The sequence below is a fragment of the Neophocaena asiaeorientalis genome, unplaced genomic scaffold, assembly GCF_003031525.2.
Source record: "Neophocaena asiaeorientalis asiaeorientalis breed wild unplaced genomic scaffold, Neophocaena_asiaeorientalis_V1.1 scaffold46, whole genome shotgun sequence".
NCBI classification, from domain to species: Eukaryota; Metazoa; Chordata; class Mammalia; order Artiodactyla; family Phocoenidae; genus Neophocaena; species Neophocaena asiaeorientalis.
In genome coordinates, this window is record NW_020175393.1 from 8102350 (window position 1) to 8114113 (window position 11764).

Here is an 11764-nt window from a genome sequence, read left to right on the forward strand (position 1 = left end):
TAGCTTCATTTCTTCAAAAAAGAAATCTGCCTTCCAGAAATAAATTCTGGCACTGCCCGAAGAGTTCTTAAAGACTTGTAATGCTACTTGAGTAATGTTTTATGTAAGTGAGCCCACTGTTCTCTTTGAGGCTGACTGATAACCTGGGAAAGTTTTCTAGTTGTTTAATAAAAACTGTGACCTGAGTTTCCCTTTGTGCATATCCCTGTGCTGGAGGAGACAGGAAGCAAGGGAGATAATGCTGCTGAGATTTAGGAAAATCCATGGTGCTGGTGAAGAGACAGTATTAGGGACATACCAGGGGTTTAATAAAAAGAGTGCAAAGTCAGCTTATAATGACTGATGAGATAGAGAATAAAGTCATCAGAATTGGGTAGGCATAATTAGACAGGCGGTGTTCTTTTTAGAGATGAGGATGGTTTTTTTAATGTTCTGTTCAAATGTTTGGTTGCCAGGGTACTTTATTATCTTGAGGAATGTTACGATGGATAAGCATGCCTTCAAGTCAAGCATGGTCTTACTGAGAATATAAGACACGCATGTGAAACAGCAGTACAGAACACATTGGTAATTAAGAGCCAGGGCTCTGGCATCAGAAGAATCTGGGTACCATTGCTTCCTCCACTTAGTAGCTGTGAAACGTTAGATAAACTTATCTAAGCCTTAGTCTTCTCATACTCAGATGAGGATAATGATAGCCCCTACCTCATGGGGGTAGTTGAAGATTAAATGAAATAAATCATGGTATATAATTAATAGTCAATGACTGTTAGCTATTATAAGCTGTTCACTCTGGTGGTTTTAGATCCACCTGGACAGTTCATATTCCTACAACTGTGATAGGCCACACTTGGCATTGGCTTTACTAACTTAGAAGCATACAGGTCAGGAAACACAGCACTGTAGCAGGACAGGAGCAAGTGGTTTTCTTCAGTGGGGGTCCTCACGGCAGTTCCCACTGCTGTTCTCTGGAGCCTCGAGGAATAGCTTACATGTGATGGGGTGAGACCATGATGGATGGGTGCTTAGATGCCCCATTTCCCAACAAGGAACTGGTATCTCTTATAATAGTCCTGTAGGCATAGTTTCTAGGCACTGTGACCTGTTACAAGAATTACTACACTCAAGGAACCCCAAAGCTGTGGCTTACCACCAGGTATTTGTAGCTTATTCGCAGTTTTCCTAGTCCAAATTCAGTTTCCAATCAGGGATCACTCTTTGCATAAGCAGTGTTACCTGGTAACTCAGCTGACATTCTAATTTTATAAGGATCCTAGGAAACAGCTAGAAAGTTAACCCAAGATCAGTATTGTCCACAGGGAAGGAAAAAGGATTTAACTCATAAGCTAAAATGAACAGTCCAGTCAGCAAGGCCTTGGTCTAAATGAAAGGCCAAAGCTACATGGTAAAAGGTCATGTAAGTTATACAAGTATTTAAGAAGGGCGCTGACATGACTGTATTTGTACTTTAGGTGTACACTTCTACCGCTAGTTAACGTGTTACTGAGATAAGAGTGAGAGGAAATGGGAGATGTTCAGAACAGCGTAGCATAGTGATCCAGCTGAAAATGACTACTTATACTAAAATTGTTTAGGAGGAAATATATTCAAGAACATTTAGAAAGAGAATGAGTGGGTGACAAGTTGGTTGTGAGGGAGAGGGAAAAGTTTAGAATTATTCCTAGATTTTGGGCTTGGTGACTTACTGGTTCAATACCAACTGCTTTAATATATGGGTCAGAATATGGAGAGATTTACTAAAATGCTTGGAGTTAAGATCTTTATACTAATTAGAGTTCTGGGACCAGGAAGCCCAGCCTCCATGTTTAGTTGAAAGTAAGAAGAAAATGGATCTACCAGCAAAAGGTTTTGGTGACCATGAGGAACAGTTTCAGTGTTGTGCTGAAAACCTGATTGTTGGTTGAGTAATGAATGGGGAATGGGGACAAAAGAGGACATGGAGATAAGGCTCTTTCAAGACATTTGGCTGAGTGGAGAGCAGATGGACAAAAAAGCAACCCCTTTTTTTTTTTTTTGAATGAACGGATTGTTAACACAGTGTATTCTATGTTAGTAGAAAGCCTGTTCATTGCAGATTTTTTTTTTCTTCAGAAATAGCAGTGAACCAACTGGATCAACTGAGCCCAGAGGAACAGTTGCTGGTTAAGTGTGCTGCAGTCATTGGTCACTCCTTCCACATAGATCTGCTGCAGCACCTCCTGCCTGGCTGGGGTAAAAATAAGCTACTTCAGGTACTGAGGGCTCTTGTGGATATACATGTGCTCCGCTGGTGCAACAAGAGCCAAGAGCTTCCTGCTGAGCCAATATTAATGCCTTCCTCTATCGAGATTATTGAACAAACCAAAGAGGAGAGAAAGTCAGGTGAGGCAGAGCTGCTCCCTTGTTCTCAGGACTGAATAGAGAGCTTTGGGTGAGGGTATCTGTGTTCAGAAAGAGTATCAATATCATATATCATGGGCCTCAGTCTCTTAAAGCTTATGTCTAAGAGATGGGGGAAATTAATTATTGTAACCATGGAAGACCCATGGTTATAGTGAATGAATAGCCTGTATTTTTCAGAATTGTCTTAATTTCAAGAATTCTAGCTCCATGTTAACCCCATGTGTTGAGTATTTGTATTTTGATTTTTGGTTCAGAAAATATTACCGTAGTCTTTTACTGGCTTCCTAGGATAAATAATAAGAAAATAGGATAAACTGTTTCTAATTTTAGAAATTCACAAGGACGTTAAACACACATGATATTGAAACATATGAACAAAGCAAGATATAAATTAAATAGCTGCAATCTCATATTCTCCACAAAAAAGAATAAAATTGTGACATAGACTACCCAAAGCATATATAATCCACAAATAATTTGACTTTGAAATATGTTTGGACCTTATATTTGAGCAGAGCCTTTCTGTTATTTGATGTTTATAATAATTTGCAGTAAAAAAGCTCAATTTAGGAGGAAAAACTAAGAAATCTATCCAGTGTAGTTCTCTACCACTAGTCATTTCTTCCCTGTTGTACTTTATACTAGATACAGTCAATATCACTCTCAGATTGGTATCAAATTCTTTATACAAAGGAAGCCATAATACCAAATAGGAATTACAAATAAAATTTTCTTATACACCAGCAGCATGTGCTTGGGAGTTTGCTACCTGGTAGCGTAAAAGGACTTTAAGGGAGACTCCCATTTAGATTTTCCTATATTTCAGATGCTGGCTCTCCTCTCAGGCTACAAGAGAAACTATCCCTACCTCAAACCGAGGTGCTAGAATTTGGAGTGCCTCTATTGCAGGAAGCGGCTTGGGAGCTGTGGCCCAAGGCACAACAGACAGCCCTACACCTTGAATGTGCCCGGTTTCTTCGAGATTTGGCCTGCCGCTGTGGGAGCTGTCATGGGGGGGACTTTGTCCCCTTCCACCGTTTTGCCATCTGTTCTACTAAGAGCTCCAGTGGGACCTCCCGATTCTGTAGCTACAAAGATACTGGCTCGATACTAACACAAGTGATCCCAGACAAATTGCAGCTGCCTTCTCCCCAAGGTAAATCCAGGGGGCAGAAAGAAGACACGTGGGCAGCACTTCTTTTTATTCGTGTACTTGGAGCTCTTTATTCAAAAGGTGAAATCAGATTAAAAGAGAAAAATAGGTGGAGAGAGCCATTTCTCACTGAAGTACCAGAAATAAGAAAAGTGTGATCTCAGAGTTAAAAGGAACTTTAGAGATTATTCTTGGTTTGGTTGGCAATCTTGGGCAAGTTACATAACCTCAGTTAATTGAGGAAAATAACAATACACACTTCATAGGTTGTTGTGAGGATTAAATGAGTTAAAATATATAATGTGCTTTGAATAGTGCCAGGCCCGTGGTTAGTGCTCAATACGTTTTAGTTATTGTTTTTATTATTATAATTATTCAGCTCAGTACACATATATGGAGCCCTTATGTGTATCAGATGCTGCATTAGGTGTTAATAATACAAAATGAAATTATCCGTTTTGGGGGGGTGATACAGACATATAAATAGAGAATTCCAATATGGCATGATAAAGGTGATGAAAACGGACTACATAGGAGCTGGGGTACCTAGAGAAGGGGCCATTAGCCCAGCCTGAGAAAGGAGTAAGATAAGACTCTCCCTTGAGTGAGATTTGAGGGATAAGTAGGAGTTAGCTACTTAAAGAAGTTCGGATTAGTGGATAGATGTTCCCCAAAGCCTATAGCCCTCTACCACATCCCAGATAAAGAGTTCACCCTCGGGAATTCCCTGTGGTCCAGTGGTTAGGACTCCATGATTTCACTGCTGAGGGCCAAGAGTTCACCCTCTTTGTTTTAAGATTTTCAGTTAGCTTACCTTGTAGGACATCCCATTTCATTCTCAGTAGCTCTTAGAAAGCTTCTTCCATCAAGGTGAACTCTACCTTCCTGCAACTTTTTCACTCATTTTTCAGAGTTGTGCCTTCTTTCATATTTGAAGACAGCTGTCAAGACCCAGGCAGAGCTTCTCTTTTTCTACTTTGATAAAAGAGAAGTTGGTGTTGGTGTTAGCAGGGGAGAGGGATATGGGAGAGATGGTGAATCGGTGGTGGTAAAAGACTAAAGTGAAGATGTTGATCTATGATCCTACCTCTTCTGGCCAGAACATTCTTATGACTCTATGAAGGTGGACCAGTGACTTGGAGAAATTGGTCACTGGCTGATGAGCTCTACAGTCATTTGCACTTTTGTACTTTCTGAGGGGAAAGAGGAAAGTAGTAGTGAATGTCCTGGTTGGTATTATGAAGAAATCACACTATCATTCATATTTCCTATATGGCCTTTTGTTTTTGAGAGGTCACTGTCAGCTGTAGATTCGACAGCCTGGTCAGTCTAGCTGTGAGAGAAGCCCAAGACCTTTCCAGCACATCCAAACCCTGAGTAGGCTTCTCAGACCCAGGGCCGTTGTGCATGACCATGTAGAACAGAAGGTGTTATTCACACGGGCTATGATATGATGATGCCCTGAGAATTGTGCGTTGCAGTAGTGCTGCCAAATTCCAGTTTCCTTAGTTACCTTAGCCTTGCTTTACCTTACCTTAGGTGACATAATTAAATAATCAATAATAAACTTGTGTTTACTTAACAAACACAATAATAAACTTGTGTTTTACTTAACACAAGTCCTCCCTATAAATATTCTCTTAGACTTCTTTTCAATCCCACCACCTGTGCTCCTGAGCCCAAATAGGTAACATCCCCACATCCTTCCCAGTCTTTTCTTTTTGGTCAGAAGACAGCTGCAGAGAAAAAGGCAAATCTAGAGGATAAAGGTTATTTAAGGCCAGCTAGGTAAAGCTGAAAATCTCTGCTGGTCGTTGTGACTCTGGTGGGATGTGGCATCTTGTGCCCTCGTGATTTTCTTCACTAGGTCTTAGGATCTGTGGTTCGCTCCCATCTAGTCATAAATCTGATCTAGATATATTCTTGGATTTCTACTATTAGAATTAGTCATCAAACCAGATGGACACATTCTTTATTCATTTCTTTTGCAAACAGAATTAGGAATTGGTTTGGGAAGTTTGAGAATGAAAGGAGTTACTATTTGAATCACAAATAGTTGCATTTAAGGAAAAAATTAGCACCCTAATCTTGTGTGTAAGGCTAATTTTAAACCTAAACCTATCATTTTTATAATGGGGGAGGCAATTAGGTCATGAACTAAGCTGCAGTGGAAAGGAGTCAGGAATTTTCAGTATTCTCAGTTAATACAAATACGGGCAATTGAAGATAATCATCTCTTTCTCCCTACAGACAGTTCTCAGTTCCAGACAGAATCACCCAGAAGTCAGGAGGCCTTCACAAGGGAACACTGCAGGTAGGTGGAGATGCTGAGAGTGGAAATGGAGGAGGCCAGGAAGTGAGACACAGATAACCATTAAACTAGGGCAGTCACCTTACCTGCAGACAAGGAAGGCATCTGACCACCCAGGAGCAGTGACTCTTGTACTCAGCCCAAAATTCAAGTTAACAGAGAATCAGAAAGGCAATTTTTGATTGTTTGTAGGGAAATTATTTTTTAGTGATTAAGAAAAACTTTATTTAATAGCTCTCAAATGTATTGTACATGTAGCAGATTGTTTTCAGCTATAAATTTGCCTTCTCAATTACTTTTGAGCCCAGATGATACTAAAATGATTTTACATTTCATAACTATGTACCTCCTGGCTTTCTAATGCCTGTCTTAACAATTTTACATGTTCATACCTTGAATTCATCAGCCACTCTCGAGTTTCCTATTATACTTATCCAACCTGATTTCCTTCAGTTTTCAAACAAAAATCTATATTCTACATGAATCACCCCCATACTTATTGTGTCTCTGCTCACACATTTCTCCCTTTTAAACATACTCAGTGGCATCCACATCCTTCCAGTTAACAGAATGGTCACCATCGTTCAAAGCCCTCCTCAGTTCCCACTTTTTTCAATCATTCTATCTCAGAGAGATCAGACCTCTTTTGAACTCGTGGTGCCTGTAGAAAGTGCATTGGACTAGTAGTCAGAAAGGTGAACTCTAGTTCTGGTTCTACTCAGTAGCTGTGAGGTCATACATAAGTCACTTAACCTCTCTGAGCTTCAGTTTCCTCATCTGTAAGAGGGAGGTAATTTTTGCCTACCTGAATGGCAGGGTTATTGTAGGATAAGGTGGTGGTATTGTATAAAATAATATTCAAATATGCCATGATGGAGTTCAAATGTGCTAATAGATAAAGGTATTATTACTTACTGCTTTGTATCATTTTTATGTTTTCATGTAACAGTGTTAGTTTACTCTTCAGGTGTGGTCGTTTCCTTTAGTTTGTGAGGTACTTTGGCTTTAGGTTTTTAAAACTCCCTAATAGGGCTTTGCCATTATAGACCAGGTCCCTGACTTTCAAAACCTATGGAGCAATGGAGGAGAAAGATAGACATAGAATTAATGAATTATAAAGGAAAGCTTCCTGGACAAAGTGGCTTTGAGACCTGGTAATGCCTCATCAAGAGTGGCTACTGGGTGGCCACTCTCAGCTCTTCATCTTCTCTCCACAAAGAACAGAGGAAGAGTTCCTGGATCAAGTGAACAGGAAACTGGCTCAGACCAGCCCTGAGAAAGACATGTTAACCACGAAGCCCTGCCACTGTAAGGAAGTCCTGAAGTTAGTGCTGTCACCTCTCACCCAGCACTGCCTGGTCATTGGAGAAACCACTTGTGCGTTTTATTACCTGCTGGAGGCTGCCGCTGCCTCCTTGGACCTGTCAGATAATTACATGGTGAGCAAGCTCTGCTCTCTGCCCCTGAGCTGAGCCCTATGACTAGGGGAATTTTATAGGGATTTCTTACCATCAGGTAACTTGCAATGAAAAGTGGAGGAAAGTGGGAGAGAGAGAGGAGCTGTAAGGGGTCTAGGAGAAAATATGAAGTGAGAGTGAAGGGACACCACGTGCTGCCAGCCCTGCCCCAACTCCTGCACACACAGTCCAGCTCCCCATTTCTAACTAAATCCTGCCCCAGTTCAAATTCATCATAACCTTGATCTAGCCCTCGCCCCAGTCACACGCTTAGCAACATCCAAATCCTAATCCAGTTTCTCCATCCCTTGTCTTGTTTGGAGGCCTTCCTTTATTTGAGGAAGGCAAGCAGCCTTCTGGGCCAACCCTCAGCATTCTCGTTTTATAAAAAGCACAAGGTGAAGATCTGTCAGTTTGAGGAGGCCACTTTCTGCTGTCTTCGGTCAGAGGTGAGGGCAGGGGGTAACCTTGAAGTTTGGGTTGTTTCTCCTTGAGGAATATCCTGTTATTTCCTTTAAAATCTCTTTTTTTGTGTGCAATTATAAATGTGATTCAAATTCAAAACAGAAATACATGTAGAAGGTGAAAGAGCGCTTACTAATCCCATGTCACCCCCAGCATAGTTAATAATTGGTGTGAATTCCACCAGCTATACACACATAGTCATATCATTATTGTTTTCCATTATTTTTTAAATAGAATCATAATTCTACATTGTCTTTTTTCTGCATCTGGTTTTTATTCTTAAAAATACAGATTGAACATATTTGCATATTGGCATACATCCATAGTTACAGGTGCCAAGTACTACGTTATATCCATATATCAAATTTACTTAGCCATTTCCTTCTTCATGTACATTTAGGTTGTCTCTAATTTGGGGTTATTATAAACATTTCTACAGTGAATATTTTTGTAAATATCTCTTTACTCCCTTGTGAGAGTGATACTGTAAGAGAAATTTTCAGAGGTGGAAATGCTAAGGCAGACAATATGAATGATTTTACTATTAATAAATATAATGCCAAATTGTCCACTACAGTATTATATGAATTTGAGTTTTTCTCACTTCTTCACATCCTTACCACCATCAGATATTATAAGTCTTCTTTAAATGTTTATTGGTCATTTATTTCTGTGAATTGCCTGTCATGTCCTTTGCTCACTAGAGTGTATATAAACTAATTCAGGGGGATGCAGGGGTGAACAAAATGGGTGAAGGTAGTAAAAAAGTATAAGTTCTGAGGATGTGATGCACAGCATGGGACGGTAGTTAACAATACTGTATTGTATATTTGAAATTTACTAAGAGAGTAGACCTTAAAAGTTCTCGTCACAAGAAAAAAAATTGTAACTATATGTGGTGACGGATGTTAATCAAACTTACTGTAGTGATCATTTTCCAGAATATACATATATTGAATCATTATGTTATACACCTAAAACTAATACAATGTTGTATGTCAGTTATCCCTCAATTAAAAAAATCATCCCATTGTACACCTTAAAGTTACACAATGTTATATGTCAAATATATCTCAATAAAGCTAGAAGGAAGAAAAGAACATACATTTCAAAGTCTGTCCCCGCAATCCCACCACTGAGCCACTGTGTCCTCTCTTTATGTATTCTACCAGAGGGGCTCAGCATACATAAATGTATATAATCTTTCCCCTTCCTTTGTTATATACAAATAGGAGCTCTCTATACTCCATTCCACATCTTGTTGTAAAATAAATAAATATACCTTGTAGATCATTCTATATCATTTATAACAAATTTCCCCAGGGAATGAGATCTGTATATCAAATAGAAACTCTGGGGAAAGCATGCCTTGAGACATTCCATTTTCAAAGGACAAATAGGGGTAAACTTACTTATTCTGGATGAATAACTCATAACAGCAACTTCTCCCAGCCTCATTACTGTTAAATCGAACAGAACAAAATATGTTGGGATGATTATTTATCAAGTTATAAATGATGACTTCATAAAACCATGGGGGATGTTTCGTTAGAGAGCCGAGCTTTCAAATAAAATACATAAATAAAAACTAGTTTCAGTGTGAACCTTAAGATACCTTGGTTAGGAGAGTAAACCTAATGTGTATAAATGCCTTTGAACACCAAAGGGAATATTAGAGTTGTCCAAGGTATTGCATTATTTGTGTTTCAACCAAAAGGTCTTTGGAGCAAAGTTAAATAATTATTTCTTCCCCTTTAAAAGAAAGAATTACTGTGCAGTCTTCCTAACCTTGTTCAGAAATTACCATAGACTTGATCATTTTCTTGGAGGATTTAGCCATAGAACATGCAGGTATATGATAACCTCAAGGTAGTTCCTCAGATCCTACCCTCAAATGCACTATGGTGGTACAACTTGTTTATGAAGAGGGATACGGGATTTGGTGATATCTCAGATGCTTTCCGTGGCATCTGAAGCATCTCGGTTTCTGCCCAAATGATAATCCCATCTGAGTCTAGCAGCATCACTTTCTAAATCACAGCCTTCCTCTACTACTCACTGGCAAATGTGTGGGAGATGAGAAAGGAGAGTGCTTTCTCCGTAATTCTGTTTTCTCACTCCTTTACTTGGCTCGTGGCCCTACTGGTGCCTGGTAGCATGGCCAGGCTCTGCTCCAACTCAGCTCGCTCTGGTACCTCAAGGGCCCCAAGTACACATTCCAAAATAAAAGCCAGTGTGTTATATCCAGAACCTTGTCCTTAATAATCTTCCCACATTTACATTACTGTTTCTCATTTTACCGTCTCCAGGTCTGTTTCAACATGGGACAGATCACCTTGGCCAAAAAATTGGCTAGGCAAGCCCTTCGTCTGCTGAAAAGGAATTTCCCTTGGACCTGGTTTGGTGTCATTTTCCAAACATTCCTAGAGAAATGCTGGCGTTCCTGTTCCCTGAGCCAACCCCCAGACAATCCTAGTGAGAAGTGAGAAGCCTAGCCAACTTGTCCTGTTTCAATTTAGGGCCACAGAGAAGTAAACTAGGACCCAGCCTGGAGTTTTGCCTATTTGACTATAAAGACTGCTCTTTTTACAGCCAATTCAGTGTAGCTGAATGAGGACTTCTTTAGTTTTTGGAGTATGGTATTATCCTGTCTCTTTCAAATAAAGATGCATATATGTGTATTGTGTGTACACATACACATATGTGGCAATTTAATATCAATATTATTTCTCTGATATATATACATATAATACTAAGTTGCTACCTGGTTATTGAGCTATAATAATTTATAAGAAATGTATTCAACCAAAAGAGCAATTCAAAGAATGAAACCTTTTTTAAAAAACGTCTCTGAGAACTTTTTTTTCTGGTTGAGAGGGATGAATTTTTTTTTTTTTTTGCGGTACGCGGGCCTCTCACTGTTGTGGCCTCTCCCGTTGCGGAGTACAGGCTCCGGACGCGCAGGCCCAGCGGCCATGGCTCACGTGCCCAGCCGCTCCGCGGCATGTGGGATCCTCCCGGACCGGGGCACAAACCCGCGTCCCCTGCATCGGCAGGCAGACTCTCAACCACTGCGCCACCAGGGAAGCCCGAGAGGGATGAATTTAAAAGGCATATTGGGTTAGAAGTAGTGGGATCCCAGGAACCTTTCCGAGTCTGAAAGTCTGGGTGAGTAGACTCAGATTTCTTGTGGGGAAGGATAGCGGACACTGGTGAAGAATAAGGGCATGCTAACCACCCTTTGCTTCACACCAGTAAGAAGAAGCTGGCAGTCCTGCAGCAGCAGGTGCAATGCCTCTCCCTGCTCTGGCAGCTCTACAACCTGGAGGCCACAGCCAGCAGCCGCAGGTTTGCCCGCCTGGCCACTCTTATGCAGGAGAATTCAGCCAAGGAGTCTGCCAGTGAAGCCCAGGTAAGTCAGCCCTTGGTTTACTTCTGTCCTCACTCAGAAACTTAAAATGCTAGGGGGAGAGACCCTGCCAAGTCCCTGGTTAAGTGTGGTTCCACGGTAACCCAGTCTTAACGGGACACCACTGATCTTGTGTTTGAGCAGGGTTCTCAATTTGCAGTTTATAGATGGGCTTCCAGGTACGAAGCTATCTGTGAACTCTCTGAACTGAATGTTGACTTTTGTGTGTATGTTCAAAGGAGCATTTGGGGAGTGATAGGAAGTAGGGAAGGGATCATAGCTTTCATCAGATTCTCAAAGCCAGTGGTCTAAAAAAAGGATCAGAATTGCTGACTTAGGAAAAAAGAAGAAAGGCTTCCTAATTTTAGTGTCCATCTGTCTATATCTCTCTTTTATCCATCTGTTCAACAAATATTTGACGAACACCTATTCTGTGCCAGGCACTGATCTTGGTTCCAGGGAAACAGATAAGTGAAATATGTCGTATGTTAGGTGATAATAAATACAATGAAGAAAAATTACATGAAGACCAGAGGACATGGAGTTCTGGGAACTGGGGGCGGGGC

The 11764-nt window shown here is 40.5% G+C and overlaps 1 protein-coding gene across 3 annotated transcripts in view; it reads left to right on the plus strand.

The window, feature by feature from the left end:
- The first annotated feature begins 2202 nt into the window (after positions 1 to 2202).
- Positions 2203 to 11764, plus strand: part of LOC112413994 (adenylate cyclase type 10-like) — a 14057-nt gene continuing 4495 nt past the window's right edge. Inside the window, exons 1-7 of one of the 3 annotated variants that reach the window (XM_024766250.1) lie at positions 2203 to 2382; positions 3230 to 3559; positions 5807 to 5870; positions 7087 to 7306; positions 7648 to 7773; positions 10099 to 10271; positions 11045 to 11201. In XM_024766250.1, coding sequence (XP_024622018.1) covers positions 2331 to 2382; positions 3230 to 3559; positions 5807 to 5870; positions 7087 to 7306; positions 7648 to 7773; positions 10099 to 10271; positions 11045 to 11201 — 1122 coding nt within the window. In that variant the 5' untranslated portion in view covers positions 2203 to 2330. Of the gene's footprint in view, positions 2383 to 3229; positions 3560 to 5806; positions 5871 to 7086; positions 7307 to 7647; positions 7774 to 10098; positions 10272 to 11044; positions 11202 to 11764 lie in introns of those variants that run through there. The other 2 variants (XM_024766252.1, XM_024766253.1) reach the window with 2 other exon arrangements.